This window comes from Morchella sextelata (assembly GCF_020137385.1).
Source record: "Morchella sextelata strain SCLS chromosome Unknown scls_19, whole genome shotgun sequence".
Taxonomy (NCBI): domain Eukaryota; kingdom Fungi; phylum Ascomycota; class Pezizomycetes; order Pezizales; family Morchellaceae; genus Morchella; species Morchella sextelata.
The window spans coordinates 1076026-1092562 of NW_025408634.1; the positions used below are offsets into that span (position 1 = coordinate 1076026).

Here is a 16537-nt window from a genome sequence, read left to right on the forward strand (position 1 = left end):
TTAAATAGAATGCGCTTATTTATCTACATGGAAATGATCGATCAGAGGGAAAAGAAAATCATGTGCCATACGCTACTGGTATAACAACTCGACAAATTCTATGGGAGATTCGTTGGGAATCTCTATTTTATGGATGAGCGAGATTTGACCCGCACTGCCTTTGTTTCCCCCCACCACTTTGTTGCTTTGCTCTCTCCCCACCACCCACCCACACCCCCACATCTTGTTGCTTTCAAACCATACCTACACTTTCTTTGACAATTCTCTATGCTATAAGTCTCCACATCCCACCCTCATACCACACTGAACCACCATCTCCATCCTTTCTATCTAAGACCCCAAATAAAATAGTGTAAAATCCCCATCTTCAAAAAGCCTAAACCATGGATCCTCTCCACCGCAAGGCCAAGGAGCCCTACAACCCTCTTCGAAGCAGTCGTCCTCCCCAACGGCGTCCTCCAGTACCCTCACAGAGTCGAGCTCCACCACCGAAAGTTAAACAGCAGCCAGTTGAAGAAGAGCCGGAACCCGACTACGAAGACAGCACAGAATGGACCTGCTATACCCTCACCACAACCAAAAGCTCTATACTAGCGGGGAATCGTCACCATGTTATGCGTTTACACCCCAAATTCGTCGAGGTCCCTGATCCAGCCGACAAGACAGGCAAGAACGTCATCATGGTACCAGAAACCGTCAATATCACCGACCCAGAAACGTTTAAGCAGCCAATTAGACTCCACAGGCGTGATGCCACAGCGCCTCTCGCAGGGAAAAATCAGGCGGAAGCCTCAAAATTAGAGACTCCCAAACCCGTCGACGAGGAGGAGCGAAAAATGCTTGAGTTTAAGGCTGAGAAGGCAAGGCGGCGTGAAGAGTTGATGTCCAAGGTAGCGCCTGACGGAGGAGGAAGGAATAATTTCAAGATAAAGGGTGAGAAGAAGACGCAACAGGTTAGGCAGTCAAACGCAGATCAAGTGGCAAACCGCAAGATGAGGTACGAGGAAGAGTATCCATGGTTTTTGGAGGATGCCGATAATGGGCAAACGTGGCAGGGGCAGAGAGAGCACGCCATGAGCAACGGCGAGTTTGTTGTACTACAAATGGATCATGTTCAAGGGTCTTTTAGTATGATACCCGTCGAAAAATGGTATCGCTTTACGAAAGTGAAAAGAGTCAATAAGATGACAGAGAAGGAAATAAAGGCAGGAGAGAAGGTGTTGAGCGGCGAGGAGCCGGCACTTCCATCGTGGGCGAAGAAAGTTCCGAAGGAATTTGTGGATACAGAGGAGCTCACGAAGCAGGAGCAAAGATTATATGCTAAGAATGCGGCATTGGTCCCAAAAAGGCAGATAAAGACAGTAAAGGGCAGGGAGGAGAGTAACCAAGGAAACGAAGAACTGGACTTCAACGTCGAAGATCAATTTGATAATGATGACGCAGGAGGACTGCTCGGGGACTTTGGGGAAGGGAATGAGGGCGAAGAAGCTGCTAAGGATGCTGCCGTAGGCCCCCCTCTCTTATCAACGATATCTATTAGTTTCCCTTTCTTTTATTTCTTTACTAACAGTTGGTCTCTGTAGAAACGTATCATCAAAGATCAACTCTCTGCAAATGTATTCGGCTCTCGCACGGAAAAGGACATTATCGAGGAAAGAAGAAAACTGAAGACGCGTCAAAAGCTGTTGAAAGCACACGGCAAGAAGGTCTCCAAAGCTCTCAAACGGCGCGAGGGAAACTACATTTACGACTCGGACGAGGAAGATCCGTATTTAGTAAGTAACAAGCTAACTCTTAGCTAACCCCGACCCCCAAACTTCCCCAGCCCGCTAAACCATTTCATAGAACAAACTCCTCTCTGCTTCCGACAACGACTCCGACTCTGACTCCGAAGCCGAAGCCGAAGAATTTAAAAAATGGAAGCTAGAGCTGAAGAAGGCCGCCGCCGAAAAAGAAGCTGAGGAAGCACGCAAAGTAGAGGCAAAAAAAGAAACAGCGAAAAGAGCAACTGAAAAGCGGAAAGCAAAGAAGCAGGCTGAAAAGAGAGAGTCTCCTGCTGACGATATTCCTACCTCTGCACCGGCCACGCCAGCTCTTATCCCGCACGCCGTCTCAAAGTCCGTTCGAAACGAAGTCAAATCCCGAAAAAGATCCCGCTCTCCGGAGTCTCAGAAATCCACAAAGCGCAGATGCAATGATCTAGCGCCAAATCCCAGCATTAACTCGCCGCTTATTTCTCCCGCCCCCCAGCCAAGGGCGAATGTGAAGAAGCGACCTCGCTCCCCGGAACCCGCAAAACCTCAAAAACCTAGCGGATTGCTTAAGCGTAGGCGCCAGAATAAGGTTGTGCCAGACAACACCATATCAGTGCCAGAACAAAAGAATACAAATAGTGCTAGCCCTACTGTATTAAAATCGCCGTCTCCATCTACTAGTAAGTGTTGTGTATCTGTTTAATTAGCAAAGCTAATATCAAAAGATACCGCCCCGGACCTTCCCATCACAGATGAAGAAATTATCGCAGTCCTTCGCGCGGACCCAGAGGGTGTTAGCAGCAAGGATATAACGGAGGCATTCAGGTCCAGAATAAAAGCTGGAACCAAGGATGTGTCAGCACTGGCGCAGAGGTTGAAACAGTTCGGAAGTAGAGAGGGTGATATTAAGAAGTGGAAGTTAAAGAAGGAGTTTGCCTAAGGCATACTTACTTATAGTTACTCAAATTTTTGAGGGCTCCTACAATAGGGTGATTAATAGTGTTTGAGTTAGGTATGAATTTCCTTTTAGGAGTATTTGGAGTTGTGGTATCTCTCACTGCTGTCAGATATACTGCGCCAACTTGGGGTACTAACTATAGTTAACTAACTATTTACTACTAAACTTTAATTCAAGAAGATCTTTGGAATCTTTATAATTTGGCTTAAACGTTTTTTCTGCCCATATAAACCCCGAATTGTGGTACTATAGAGACCAAACTCGTTAGATTATGTGAGCATTTTTGCTTGAATATATGGATGTGGTTAGAGAAAACCTGATGCCAAGAAACCCTGGCCCGACTCAGGGAGGTAAATTTATAAACAAAGGCTTAGACACGCCCGGTATACATACCAAGGGATCTTTAGTTGAATCATGAAATATGACTCGGATGCCAAGCCTCTTCTATCTAAAGGCAAAGCCGCATTGTAATTAATGTTCTTACTCCAAACCGTGCAATCGATTAACTCAGAAATCTGAAATCTTGGGTAAGGTCTAAAATTAATTTATCGACCATTTATTCCATCATTGGAAGCTATAGAGTGCGGTAGTGGGTTGGTAGGGCTTTGTTACGTTGCGACACTGGACTTTTTTACTTATTATTGTATGATGTGAGATGTACCACCCACTCTCATAAGGCGAGAGAAAACAAACCAGAATGAGTAATCACAACGAAATAGAGCGTGAAGCATGACTTTCATGATTATTACTAACCATCAATAGCGTCCCTACCATGTTGAGTTTCTCATCACTGCTCCCACCCCTGGCTTCAGCGTCAATTAGTTAAGAACCATTGAATTTAACCAGCGAGTGCGAGTTACGGTAAAACGTTACCCGCGGGCCACCAATTTATACATCCACAGAAACCGCAGTAAAATATCACCCAAGAAGCAGCAGCCTATCTAGGGCACAATAACTCAATTTTGTGCACGATACATTCATATTGTTAAGTCCATGATCCCTCGAGCTTTTCTAACAAATTGGTAGCAATGCAACAGATATTACTCGATCAACCCCTCACACTATTTTACACCCACTTCTTTACCTTCCTACCGATTACCAATCCAGCGACTGAAGAAAAAGAAAGTAGATTAACCATCCAAAAGCCCCGAGCTCTCGATCATTGCGTGCAATTCTGGCTCTAAAAATTTTGCAATTGTCACATCCTCACTCAAACCTTTTCTTCTACGCGTCTTGAGGGTGAGATCTCTAGCCATGGCCTGTGCAGATGCGGGCTCCAATGGCCGTAGCTTCACCTCCTTATCAAGGGGGTCTCCGGGGACAATGTTCCAACGGTCAAACACGAGGGAGCAGAACGCTTGCCCTTGTGTATGAATTCGGAGATCAGTCTCGAAACCGAATGAATCAATGACGGGAATGAGACCCTTGACGAGATAGAGTGCTAGGCGTTGTTAGTGGCGCAGATAAAGAAGAGAAATGATGATGCTTACGTGTACCAGCGATGGGCCCATCAGTTAAAACGTGACCTCTTCGCTTCGCCAACACTGTATAAAGAGCAGACACGGAATCCGCAGGTGCTGTCATGGAGCACGAGTATACTGGCTCCATAAGTCTTGGGGAAGCCATGAGAAACGAGGAGTAACAAGCCCTACGCGCCGTAGGAATGATCTGCCCACCACCACGGTAGATAGCTTCTGATGCGAGAGTGGCATCCATAATTTTGAACCTTGTATTTCGGATTGCTATTCCTAGAATTAGAACGAGTTGAAGCCGAAAAATGGAAAAGGCTTTTACTTACGCTCTTCGCACAATGGCCCCTCTCTAGTTCCCCAAGCAAATCCTTGTCTAATGCTATCCCTCACTTGGTTCAAAAGCTTCTTATCAACTTCACTTGGTAATGTATCATCTTGTAAGATATTGGGACCCGTCTCGTCTGGACCAAATGCCCAAATACTTCGACTGGCCAGCAGATCCCAGCCATAATTCTCCTCAAAGTATTTTCCAACTTTGCGGATAGGCCATTTAATGGATACTTTCCCGCTTTCAATATCTTCTGCAATCCCCGGGTCAAGTGGTTCTGCAACCATAGTGATCTTGTTTTTTTTGTTGGGTGTTTGCGCATAACATTTGATCGCAGAGGTCTCTACAACTGTTTCACAGAAGCGTGTGACAGGATCGGATACCTTAAGCTCCATCTCAGAGAAGATCCGCCGTAGGTCATGCAGGACGCAGTCCATGTACAGTTCTCCAGTCCCCAATATCACATGCTCACCTGATTCCTCAACCTTGGTGACAATCAAGGGATAGCTCTTGTTGATCTTTCGCAGGCCATCCAACATTTTTGGCAGCTCGGAGGGGTTCACTGGCTCAACAGCAACCTTGAACACCGATTCTGTAAAATGTTTGATGGGGCGGAAGATATATGCATCATCGTTCATCTTATGCGCGACCACTGTGGCAGATTTAACAATCGAATTATCGATGCCTCCCAATAGCACCCAGCACCCGGCAGGAACACCGTTAATGGGAATCTTGTATCGAGTCTCATTGATCCAGCAATCAGTGATTGTAGCAACAACCATATCCTCCTCATCGTCAAGTGTGTAGCCTTCTCCAAGAACACGGACTTGCATATTGGGATTTACAGTTCCGCTCATGACACGACCAAAAGAGAGAAAGTCGTTGGCTTCGCTAGTGTGATATAGTTTGGAGATTTGAATAACCAATGGGCCATCAGCGTTACAGGTATTCATAGATTCAACGATGTCTGTATCGAGTGGTCCAGTGTAGGTATTTTCAACCTTGGCCTTTGCACCCTCCAGAGCAGATGGGATGTGCTCTACGATCATATCCACGAAACCAGTAGAGGTGCCAAAAAATTGCTCACAGACCAGCTTTAGCAGTACTTTTGCGTCTAGCTTGTACTGAGCAGGTTTTAGAGATATACCAAGATTTGCAAGGGTTGCCTTTAGGCTAGAAGCACTTTCTCCGATTGTCTAGAGCTCAATTAGCTTTGTAGTTCGGATTATTAGGGGCAAATATATCCAAGGATGATCAAGATGTCAACTTACATGAGCATATAATTTGTATAATGGCTCGAGGATAAAATGAACGAAGGTTCTTCGTGCTTTTGACTCCAAAGATTTTCGTGTAAATTTCCTGCTTGTTGGATTATAAAAAATATCCCCCCACATCCGCTTTGCAAAATCCGAAACATTGACCCCCGCATAGGTATCCGCATACATCTTTGCAAAGCTGGATAATGAAAAGCACCACCCCATACTAGCACTTGCAAAGCAAACATTTCCTTTCTCCGGCGATAATCTTAAACTCTCACTCCTGCCCGGAGCAGCACTATCGATAACTGTGTTTACTTCCTCAATCGTGTGCTTCAGCTTGAAGTATGCATCGGTAGGCGGAAGTTTAAGCTCTAGGATAAGTCGGTCGACTTTGTTCAATACTAATGTCATTGGTATGTTTTCGGAGACAGCGTATTTGATGATTTGTTCCGTGTTGATCATGACGCCTTCCACAACGTCTACTACAAGAACAATACCATCTGCAAGGCGGATAGCAGAGGCAACCTCATCGACGAAATTAACGTGACCGGGAGTGTCTATGATGTTGACAAGGCTAGATTTTCCCCTGGAGGATTGAAGTACGAGAGACATAGGGGCAGACTTGATTGAGACACCTCGCTCGCGCTCAACAATATGGGTATCTGTGTATCGGAGCTAAATATCGTATCAATACCTTGTTCTGCAAAGCTAGATCGTGGGACTCAGTACTTGCTCGCCCTTCTTCCCTTCTGTGTTTGCACCCAGATCGTGAGTTTCAAGCACCAACATATCCATGAATGCAGTCTTTCCATGGTGTAGATGTCCAACTAGTGCAATATTTCGTACTTGATCTGGGAAGCTCATAAGATCCATCATAAACCTGTAACCGTCAATTCTGCCAGCTTTGAACTTATGAACCTGGAAAACTACTCACTCCCTAGAGAAATAGGTCTTTGGAAGATCCGTTTCCTCAACAGTAAACTTCTTTACCTTGATAGGAGCTTTTCAGCGGATCAGTCGGTATCGCGTCATGGAACAGCGAGCAGAGAACCTACCTATAATGGGTTCGGACAAAGGTTGTGCATCCTCCTCTTCAACCATAGCTTCTACATCTGCGCCATATGTTTGCGCGGCGGTCGGATAGTATTGCTTGTCTTTATAAACATCAGTACTTGCGAGCGCTTTCTTCTTGGACTAAAATTGAATCTGACCTTCGTGGAGCACAACCGCGTTTGATGGACCTTCGTCTGTTCTACCGTCAGCATGGTTCCTCCTTTACCCAGCCTTCCTATAAAGCTCAACATACCATCAAGCTCCATCAATTGTTGATCACCACCCTCATGGCCTGCGACCGAAGCATCATCGTAGTCAACGTAGGCATCCGCGCCTGTCTCTGATCCCTGGTCTTCCTCGTCCGACTCGACAGCCTCGCCGATAAAGTTACCGAATCTGCATTGAAAGGCAATATAAGCACTACTCAAACTTTTAGCACAGTAGAAAGAGAAGCATGTACTCGTCATAAAGATCATCCATCGCGTCGTTTTGTTGGTCGTTGATAATCTCGTGTCTGAACTCCCCGTGTTGCCATCAACGAAATCTCACTAAAGGATTCCACATCACGTGAGAGAATGCGAGGCAGGGTAACGTGGCACCCACCTCAGTCTAAACATCCCCCATGCGTGGTCGAAACGATCCACTGGTCTTTCCTAAATATAATAAAAACCTTTTTTGAAGGAATTGCATTGCTAGGTCTTTAGTGAGAAACTAATCCGACATATGAGGTTGGTCCATCGCATCATGGCATGTCACTCGAGCCTTGGCATTCCAATCTGGTCCAGTGCTAATAGAGACTTTAGTGGACAGCGCGGTCGCTGTCGATACATGTATCTATCGGATACCTACGTGTAGTCTTGGAAAAATAACAAATTCTTGGAAGTGCGATCAACACCATCCTCCAAAGGATTAAATTCTGGGGACGGTCTTCACAGTTGGGAATTGGGTCTAGACCTCCGCCCTCCCAGGGACATTGAGCCACGGTCATTCTCAATAAAGAAATCATACTTTTTATTTTCTGCAATTGAACCGACGTAACTGCAACCACAAATACTCAAACACTGCAATTTTCCCAGCAAAGCAAACCAAATGAGATATATTAAAAGAATCCGTTCCCCATCAACTAATTCGCCTTGTCTAAAACCCGTCTGTAACATCCCGACTATTGATAAACTCATACACATCTGCCGGTAGCTTGTATTGAATCATTCCGGCATAAATCATTGCACATTTCGTCCTAGCCTTTAGCTCCACCAACTTCTGGTCTCTGCTCGCATCGGCAAATAAGCTATTCCTGATATCTATGCTCAGACGATGGCAGCACTCGACTACCATCTTAAGTAGGAGGCCGATATTTCGAGAGACGGTTTCGTGAAGGGTGCTGAAGTTTTGAGCGGCCCGACGGATGGATCCGACGTCTACGCGGGGATCGAGAGGGATTATATCGAAACCTTCGATTGTCTGTTTATGCAATAAGTAAAGTGATTTCATATGCCGGAAAAGGATTACTTACGACTAAACAGGACTCCCAGTCGCCATTTGCAAATAGTTTTTTGGCTTCTGCGATACGAAGTAGGAAACCGCAAGCCTCCCTATTTCTCAATTCAATCTTAGTGTACACAGATACATTAGCCGCATACATCTGAAGCATGTTTTGAGCCAGTTGCACTGGATCCTCTACGCTTGTCAGACTCAGGCTAGAGTTCAACAGTCCACTGGCCGCTGTAGGATCTTGGTAACGTATTGGAGCCTCCTCGCTCGCGATATAGTCCGAGAGATTCTTGTTGACAATTTGGAGAACTGTATCGTAGTCCTCCGCAAGGTGGTATAATAAGACAGCGTCGTTGGCCCTACCATCATCATCTGCCTGAACAGCAGCTTGTTCGGTAATCGTTCGAAGATATTCACGCTGATCGGTAAGCTTGATGAGTCTCATTCGCTTCTCTATTGCTCCTTTCTCGCGAGTCCCATCTGCACGAACATCACCAAGAAGCTTGGTAAATTCTTTGGTATCAAGAACGAGCTCACGGAGAGATTCGTGACAAATTGTGATATGGTTTGGTCCAGTGGGTGCAGGAAGATCGGCATTGAGACAGAGAAGGCTGATATAGTCGACAGCTTCCTCGGCATTAGGTGTACGGAAATCGTTCGTGTAATAGCCAATTAGGCGGGGGAAGTTGATTTGCCTCTCTCCGTTTTGACCAAGGGTGACTGGGGTCAAATTAGTTATTTCTAGGTAAGATTATAAGAAAAATGGATAAGCTCTTACGCAATTCTCCACCCACACTTGCGGGGTTCGAAGTTGGTCTTAGGAGACCATAATATGTGAGCGCAATTGCAAAATGAACACCATCCACGTATTGGAATGAATATAAATAGTGGACAGCCTAAATTTTGGTTAGTCATATTTTTCTGAGGAAAAGAGTTGTAGGAATGAAATCACTGACATCTTCAAATAAGCCAGACATCATTAACATTTGGAAGTACAGCCCAACATTGCTTCCTTTCTGTGAGAAATGCTTTGCGCCAAACTGAAGAACTCCCTTTTGAAGATCTATCAAAGTAAAGACCTCGTGCGCCGGCTCGGTCGTTTTGTCAATCTCCCTAGCCAACACAAGTTGTAGCCACATCCAGTCCTCCGCGGTTGGCATAACATTTGGTACAGATCTTTTAGAAAGATCGCATCTTCCAATTATTTTGTAAACTGCCGGCTTAAAGATGTCTTTGGTGTCTTCCGAATGCCGAACACGGTTATTGTACTCACCCTGGATCCTGTCAAGCAAGTTCCTAGGCAAGCGCCGTTCATCGCCCGCCGAACAGTAAGCATGAAGATATGTAGGGAAGCTTCGATCAAGTTTCTGGAATGACTGTTGGTTCTGCCTAACAAATTCGTCTGCTTCCTCTAGAAAGCCGGCGCGGAGAAGGTAAAATATAATTGCCCAGCAGGGGACATCAGATACGTAATCAAAGTTTTTAAGGTCCCATTCAGGTAGGTCTTTATTGTTAGCTAGTTTAACGTTGATGTAACCTCTGAACTTGTGGAACACTGAAGGAATACCGCCGACTTTGGCGATCTGGGGGTTCTCGGCAATTGAACGCTCAACCATTTCTAAGAATCTACAGCCGTGTGAGAAACTCGTGAGAAAAAGGGATAGATAGGAGGTGTAAACAGAGAGAAACATACTGTTTTTCTAGGAACCGTCTAGCTCCCTTTTGAACAGTCTTCCGCATTCTGGAAGCCTCGGCACTATCAGGAGAAGTATTGAGAATATAGTCTTTCATAAACTGCCTTTCATGGGGGCCGCCAAAGGGATTCCCATCGCGGATGTCAGATTCGTTGGTTATGGATCCTAGTAGTTTCCAGGAATCGTAAAGTTGTAAGGTCAACTGTTCCAGTTCTTTGTAAGCTTTTGACGCACCACCACCTCCGGATGAGTCTATAGAGCCTACCATATCATTTCCAGAAGCCCCGGTGATATCGCCAAAGACTTTCATGACAGGATAGATTCCGCCATCAGCACCATTCTCTAATCTGACTTCATTCAAACGTTTGACAGCAGCCGAAAACTGCTTTTGTCTAAGCTGCACTTGCCTACTCATATCATTCTGTCGAGCAGGATCAACATCCGTGAACAATTTCGCAGCAGAAGCCCCGGTAGTATTAGCAGCTGTTGGTCTGCCCAAAACACTAGTGCCCATTGTAGACTTTGCCCAAACGCTCCCTCTACCAGCAACGCCAGGCCCAAACGACTGCCCCAATTTGGAACGGCCAAAAGAAGAGACGCCGAATGAAGAGGCACCAAATGCGCTGAGACCCCCATTAAATGTATTGTGGCCGAGATCTGCTGTAGCACTTGGAGCTGTAGCATTTCGCGGCGTAAGACCGAAGTGTTCGAAGATACGCTGCTTTTGAGCCTCCCATTCTATTGTAACATTCTTGGCGACAAAAGCATCAAAATCTCGAGATGTCCGACGCATTCCGTCTTCGATCGAAGACATCACATTTTGTTCTCTCCGGTTGCGGAGATAGGTCTGTTTAAAAGTTCCTGTGGTTTAGCAATGTATATTCTTGTAGCGGTTATCACGGGACGCCCAAAAGAATACGCACATCGATATCGGTGTCAACTCGTATTGTAGATGGCTCATAAGCGTTCTGGAAATCTATAGAGTCCAGGTCGCGCAAAGCCTCATCCGTGTTAATCCCACCAGCAGCCAACAAATAATGCCTAAGACCAAATCATGTCAGTGTCAGCTTCACTTTCAGTTCCACAGAGCTTCGTTCAGAAGAGCACATACGCTCTTGCATCGGTTTGCGCCCCTTCGCGGGTCTTCTTCAGGTCCTTGGCCCTCCTCTCGAGCTCGTTCAATCCAAGCTGGACGGTTTCTAGTCCATCATTATCCGTTTCCTGCCGAAGTTTTCGCGATTGCTCTAACAGCGAGCTGAAAAGTGAGGAGACGTGGTTTGTAGGTTCCGTAGCAGCCATGATGGTTATCGCGGTTCAAGGATGCGAGGGAAGTCGCGGAGTGTTGGGTATTCTGTGCAAACAAACGCTGGTTGATTTCAAGCCAAGGGTCGACGCGAGAGCCTTCGGTGAAGGCACGTGATCCGTTGCCTTGGCACAACCCTCAAGATTAGGATCTGATAACGCGCCATGATCATTACCGTCACCTATGGATAACCGCAGCCAAGAGACACGGAAAAAGCAGAGATATAACAAGGGAAATTTATTTGTGGGAAAGAACTCAGTAGTATAAGCTCCTCTCTTATCTCTCTTTTCTTTCCTTTTTTTATGGCTCACGAATCTGACGATTCTCACCCCAAGATAGAGCACGATGAATTTTGAGAGGTTTCTATAAATTACATTGCTCTATGGCCCTTGGTATTTTTTTGATCCTCCAAGTTTAACCAGCTTCAGCATCAGACCCAGCATCTTCATCCTCGGAATCAGCCACCATCTCATCATTAATATTTCTTTGTGCTTCAAGCTCTTCATCAAGAGCTTTGAACCCTGTAGAAGATAAGTAGGTGAAATGTGGGCTCTTAAATGAGTCTAAAAAGTGGACGAATCCAGTGTATCTAAAGAGAAAGGCATCAATACACGCAACTCGTTTATAAACATGGAGTGTTGGATCCTTACATATTGCCATTTCTTTCATCCTCGAAAAGTTTAGAGTAGATCATTTTCTCGCGGAACGCATCAATCTCCTTCGAATATAAAGTGAAGTTAATCGGCTCTCGAGAATGTGCTTCTACAGCACTCTTGTTGTAGCTTTCGAAGACGGGATACTCAAGAAGAAGCCCTAAACTTGGTGCTTTAGGAATGGTGATTTTTCTAGATCTGAAAGTTTGCTCGATACGTTCAATAGGGCAGCCTGTGCGGACAACCATCATTGCCATACCGACCATTTTCCCTGTTTTCATGGTTCTATTATTAGGATGGGCAATGGTAGGTCACGAAGCGAACTGCACTTACTGATCTGGTGCATCATAAAAGATTGACCATGGACTCGCAGAGATACCCATTCTGTGTCATTAATGATGATCGGATCCAAGACCTTAACGGCTTGGTTAGTACAAATCTGTAAAAGATAAGAACATATAACGAACTTACCTCAAAGGACTTGATATGCCTCTTAGAGCTTGCCTCATAGAAGGTTTTATTAATAGTATAATTGTGGAAGTTTTTAGTGCCTTCGTAGGCCTTAAACGCCTCCCTGACTCTCGCCAGGCGCTCCTGGGATATCCGGTATGCCCTCTTTTCTACTCGATGGACAGCCCTAATCTTATAGCGCAATTCCTCAACCTTTTCCGCCTCGCTCTTGATTTTTCCCTCAATCTCCATGGGTCCCATGTTTATGTCTACGTCTGGAGACCTGCTTCTGAGCCGCCCATCATTACCCAGCACGACTTCTTTGTCCGACTCGCTTTCTTCATACATGGCCTTCTTGAATAATTCCGGGTCTTCATCTTTGAGTTGCTTCCTGACCTTGTCATCGACTTCATCCCACCATCCATCAACTTCCTTTTGCCTCTCAAGTAAGCCTTCAAGATCTCCTTCTTTCTCGGCAATGCTTCTGAGTTTTTGTGCAAGGAATGTTTTTGGGTGCGGTGGTAGAAAACAATGGGTCGGAAGAAGGTATTCGTATTTCCTGCTATCACACTTTTGGTAGCAGCTGAAAGAGCCAAGGGTGCGTAGGATTCCCCATACACGGATTTGTTCGGGAAGTTCGGCGTTAATCTTCTGCACTATATCAGGGTCCTCAATTATGAGCTTCAAAGAGATTACATTTCCAGCAGCATGGACGCCTTTGTCTGTACGTGCGCAACGAACAAGGGATGACTACAACGGTCAGTTCTCCTTCTGTATCGAATCTGCATCGGAGTATGGATATACCTTCTTTGGATCATTGGAATTGGCTCTTGATATTGCGCCAGCTTTGACAAAGGCTTCAAATATATCGCTTTCAATAGTTTTATGCGGTGGATTCAACTGCATTCCTCTGTACCCGGTTCCGCAATATCCGATAAGGACTGCAACCTTACGTTTGGGCTTTCTCTCTTCCTTTTCTTCATCTAACCCTTCTACTTTGTTTTCCTCAGTGCCTTGCCCATAGGAGCGCTGTTTTTTGGTGCTATGACTATTTCAAATTTATTGCCGTTAGGCTTTTGATGATTTTGTAGATTTGAAGGGAAACGAACACCTCAAACATACTTGTAAGCGGCTCTTCCTTGGTCATCGCGAGCCCGTTTCTCTCTATTCGGTTTATCAGTCCAGCTGCCATTCCGACCTCTGCCACCACCTCTTCCCCGGCTTCTGCCGCTACCACGTCGGTTTCTGTCGTGGTTGTCGTTAGTTTTCTTGTCATGGCCGCCCTCGCTGGAGGATATCTGGGAAGGGTTTGGCGGGCAAGCTGCCACAGCTGAATTCGAAGTCTCATTGTTGTCCGACATCGAGAAAAACGGAGGAAGTTCTTAATTTTTGAGGATGCCAAAGGTTGAATACATTTTAGTGACCGTTGGACTTGTTACCATGCCAAGATTATACGATCACGTGATGCACAAATCACCAAAAAAATTAGAACATCACTTCACACCCCTCAGTGATTCAACCCCTCCTTTAATCATTTAGTCACTACTAGATACCTGCAATCATGGCGCCCCATAGCTCATTTGACGATGATGAAGATATCGACTTCTCGGGTGAGTAATGAGCTTTTTTTTTTTCGTCCTTACACAATGTTCTGCATTTTTTTCATCAATTGTTGACTCTTGAATGTGTAGATCTCCGAGAACAATTTGAGGTACGACTTGACGAGGGACTCGATGCTTTCGTCGTTGTCGATGGATGCCCCATCGTTCCGGAAGAGAACAGGGGCAAATTGATCAAGTTCTTGAGCAAGAAGTTGAGTGAAGTTGGAAAGATAAAGGCCGACTCAGTTACCATGCCTCTGAACGCCGAAACCAACAAAACTGAGGGGTAAGTGCGCCATGCGACCTTGCCAGTGGATTTTTTGTTTGCCAGTTTTTGGTTTTTTTGCTCTTTTTTTTTTGCTTCATGCCAGAGGATGCCATATTGAGGACGACGGTTCAGGTACGCCTTTGTTGAGTACGAGACTCCCGAACAGGCCCTTGCTGCTTGCAAGCAGTTGAGCGGTATAGCGCTCGATAGAAAACACACCATTGCTATCAATAAGCTTACGGACATCGAACACTTTGGTCGGGAGGGACGGATCAAGGAAGAATATGTGGAGCCTGAGATAGAACCCTATGTTGAACGGGAACATTTCCGTTCTTGGTTGAGCGAGCCTAATGGCCGTGATCAGTTTGTGATGTACCGTGGCGAGAGCGTGGGCGTGTTTTGGAACAAGAAGAAGGACCAGCCAGAACCAGTCGTTGATAGACAACACTGGACCGAGTCATTTGTACAGTGGTCTCCACAAGGAACTTATCTTACCTCCGTCCACGCACAAGGTGTTCAACTTTGGGGTGGTCCAAGCTGGAAACGTGTCATGCGATTCGCCCATCCTGCTGCCAATTTGGTCGATTTCTCACCAAACGAAAATTATATTGTCACCTGGTCGAACAGACCTATTTCAATCCCAGAAAACCCCCCTCCAGGCTTTCCTCTCAGTGTAGATGAGGATGGCAAGAATTTTATCGTCTGGGATATCAAGACTGGTAACCTCTTGCGATCATTCACATCTCTTGAGGCTGCGAACGACGCGGACGAGGGTGTCAAGGCTTTGGGACGCAAGAAGATTAACTGGCCTGTTTTCAAATGGTCATCGGACGACAAGTACGTCGCCCGTGTCCTCCCCGGACAAGCTATTCAGATCTATGAAACACCTAGCATGATGCTTCTCGGAAAGAAGGCGGTCAAGGTTGAGGGTGTCGTCGATTTCGAGTGGTCTCCTTCAATTCCGGAAGGAAAGGGTAAATCCAAGCCTGAACAGATGCTCACCTATTGGACTCCGGAAATGAATAACCAAACTGCCCGTGTCACTCTTATGAACATTCCTTCCCAAACCATTGTTCGTACACGAAATTTGGTTAATGTGTCGGATTGCAAGCTTCATTGGCAATCAGAGGGTAAATATCTCTGTGTTAAGGTTGATAGGCATACCAAGACCAAGAAGTCGACCTACACTTCCCTCGAATTCTTCCGTGTGAAGGAAAAGAACATTCCCGTCGAAATCGTCGAACTCAAGCAGACAGTGGTCAACTTTGCATGGGAACCCAAGGGCGATCGTTTCGTTTTCATTACCACCGATGAGGCCGTCCAAGGCGCCGCTGTCGCCCCCAAGACGAATATTTCTTTCTATGCCCCTGAGAAAATCAAGAACGGCGTCGGCGAGTTCTGCCTTGTAAAAACCGTTGAAAAGAAGAATTCCAACGCCATTTACTGGTCTCCCAAGGGTCGTTTTGTGCTGATTGCCACCGTCCACTCGCAGCAGAGCTTCGACCTTGAATTCTGGGACTGCGACTTTGAAGGTGAAAAGCAGAAACCAGAGACCAAGAACAAGGAAGTGGCTGCAAACCTCATGCTCATGGGCGCCTCTGAGCACTACGGCGTGACCGACGTCGAATGGGACCCCACTGGACGATACGTCGCTACTAGCGTGAGCATGTGGAGGCACACCGTATGTTTCCCTACAGCGCTCTGATTCTCTGCAAGTACTAATCACAGTCTATAGATGGAAAACGGCTACCATCTCTGGGACTTCAAGGGAACTCTTCTCCGCGAAGAGCACATTGACCGCTTCAAGCAGCTCCTCTGGCGTCCCCGCCCACCAACAATGCTCTCCAAGGAGGAGCAAAAGACCATCCGCAAGAACCTCCGTGAATACTCACGCCAGTTCGACGAGGAGGACACTTTCGAGGCCGAGACCGCCAACCGTGAGGTTGTCGAGGCACGGAAGAGGCAGCTCGATGAATGGCGCGCATGGAGAGAGCGGGTCGAGAAGGACCTCAAGTCCCAGCGTGTCGAGCTCGGACTGCCAGAGGACCCCAACGCGGCCCAGAAGAAGAAGGATGAGGCGGAAGACACCGTTATCGAGGAGATTGTGGAGGAGGTCATAAGTGAGCACGATGAGGAGGTTGTGTAAGGAGAAAGCTTGAATCCTTCTGTTCTTTCTTTCTGTACTTGGGCGGGCGGGGGGGTGGATGCTTTTTGTTTCCGTTTCTTTTCATGGACTAAAATTTTGTTGGCATT

General features: G+C 46.1%; 5 protein-coding genes across 5 annotated transcripts; 2 read left to right on the forward strand and 3 right to left on the reverse strand.

Moving 5' to 3' along the window:
* Positions 1-383: 383 nt before the first annotated feature.
* Positions 384-2694, forward strand: H6S33_005170 (uncharacterized protein; the record flags this gene model as incomplete). The annotated part of the gene is made up of 4 exons (XM_044836527.1): positions 384-1505; positions 1584-1775; positions 1846-2434; positions 2480-2694. The coding sequence occupies 4 exons, from the start codon at positions 384-386 to the stop codon at positions 2692-2694; spliced, it is 2118 nt and encodes a 705-aa protein (XP_044690383.1).
* Positions 2695-3842: 1148 nt separating this feature from the next.
* H6S33_005171 (uncharacterized protein) lies at positions 3843-7304 on the reverse strand (the record flags this gene model as incomplete). Its single annotated transcript, XM_044836528.1, has 10 exons — positions 3843-4153; positions 4203-4454; positions 4511-5708; positions 5784-6446; positions 6501-6651; positions 6706-6772; positions 6827-6925; positions 6983-7018; positions 7078-7220; positions 7285-7304. 10 exons carry the CDS (start codon positions 7302-7304, stop codon positions 3843-3845), a joined length of 2940 nt encoding a protein of 979 aa, XP_044690384.1.
* Positions 7305-7961: 657 nt separating this feature from the next.
* H6S33_005172 (uncharacterized protein) lies at positions 7962-11308 on the reverse strand (the record flags this gene model as incomplete). The annotated part of the gene is made up of 7 exons (XM_044836529.1): positions 7962-8285; positions 8338-9035; positions 9094-9211; positions 9272-9941; positions 10009-10856; positions 10933-11050; positions 11121-11308. The coding sequence occupies 7 exons, from the start codon at positions 11306-11308 to the stop codon at positions 7962-7964; spliced, it is 2964 nt and encodes a 987-aa protein (XP_044690385.1).
* Positions 11309-11726: 418 nt separating this feature from the next.
* H6S33_005173 (uncharacterized protein) lies at positions 11727-13776 on the reverse strand (the record flags this gene model as incomplete). The annotated part of the gene is made up of 6 exons (XM_044836530.1): positions 11727-11901; positions 11963-12236; positions 12299-12380; positions 12437-13165; positions 13220-13463; positions 13538-13776. 6 exons carry the CDS (start codon positions 13774-13776, stop codon positions 11727-11729), a joined length of 1743 nt encoding a protein of 580 aa, XP_044690386.1.
* Positions 13777-13976: 200 nt separating this feature from the next.
* H6S33_005174 (uncharacterized protein) lies at positions 13977-16430 on the forward strand (the record flags this gene model as incomplete). Its single annotated transcript, XM_044836531.1, has 4 exons — positions 13977-14025; positions 14107-14302; positions 14417-15965; positions 16020-16430. 4 exons carry the CDS (start codon positions 13977-13979, stop codon positions 16428-16430), a joined length of 2205 nt encoding a protein of 734 aa, XP_044690387.1.
* Positions 16431-16537: the final 107 nt, after the last annotated feature.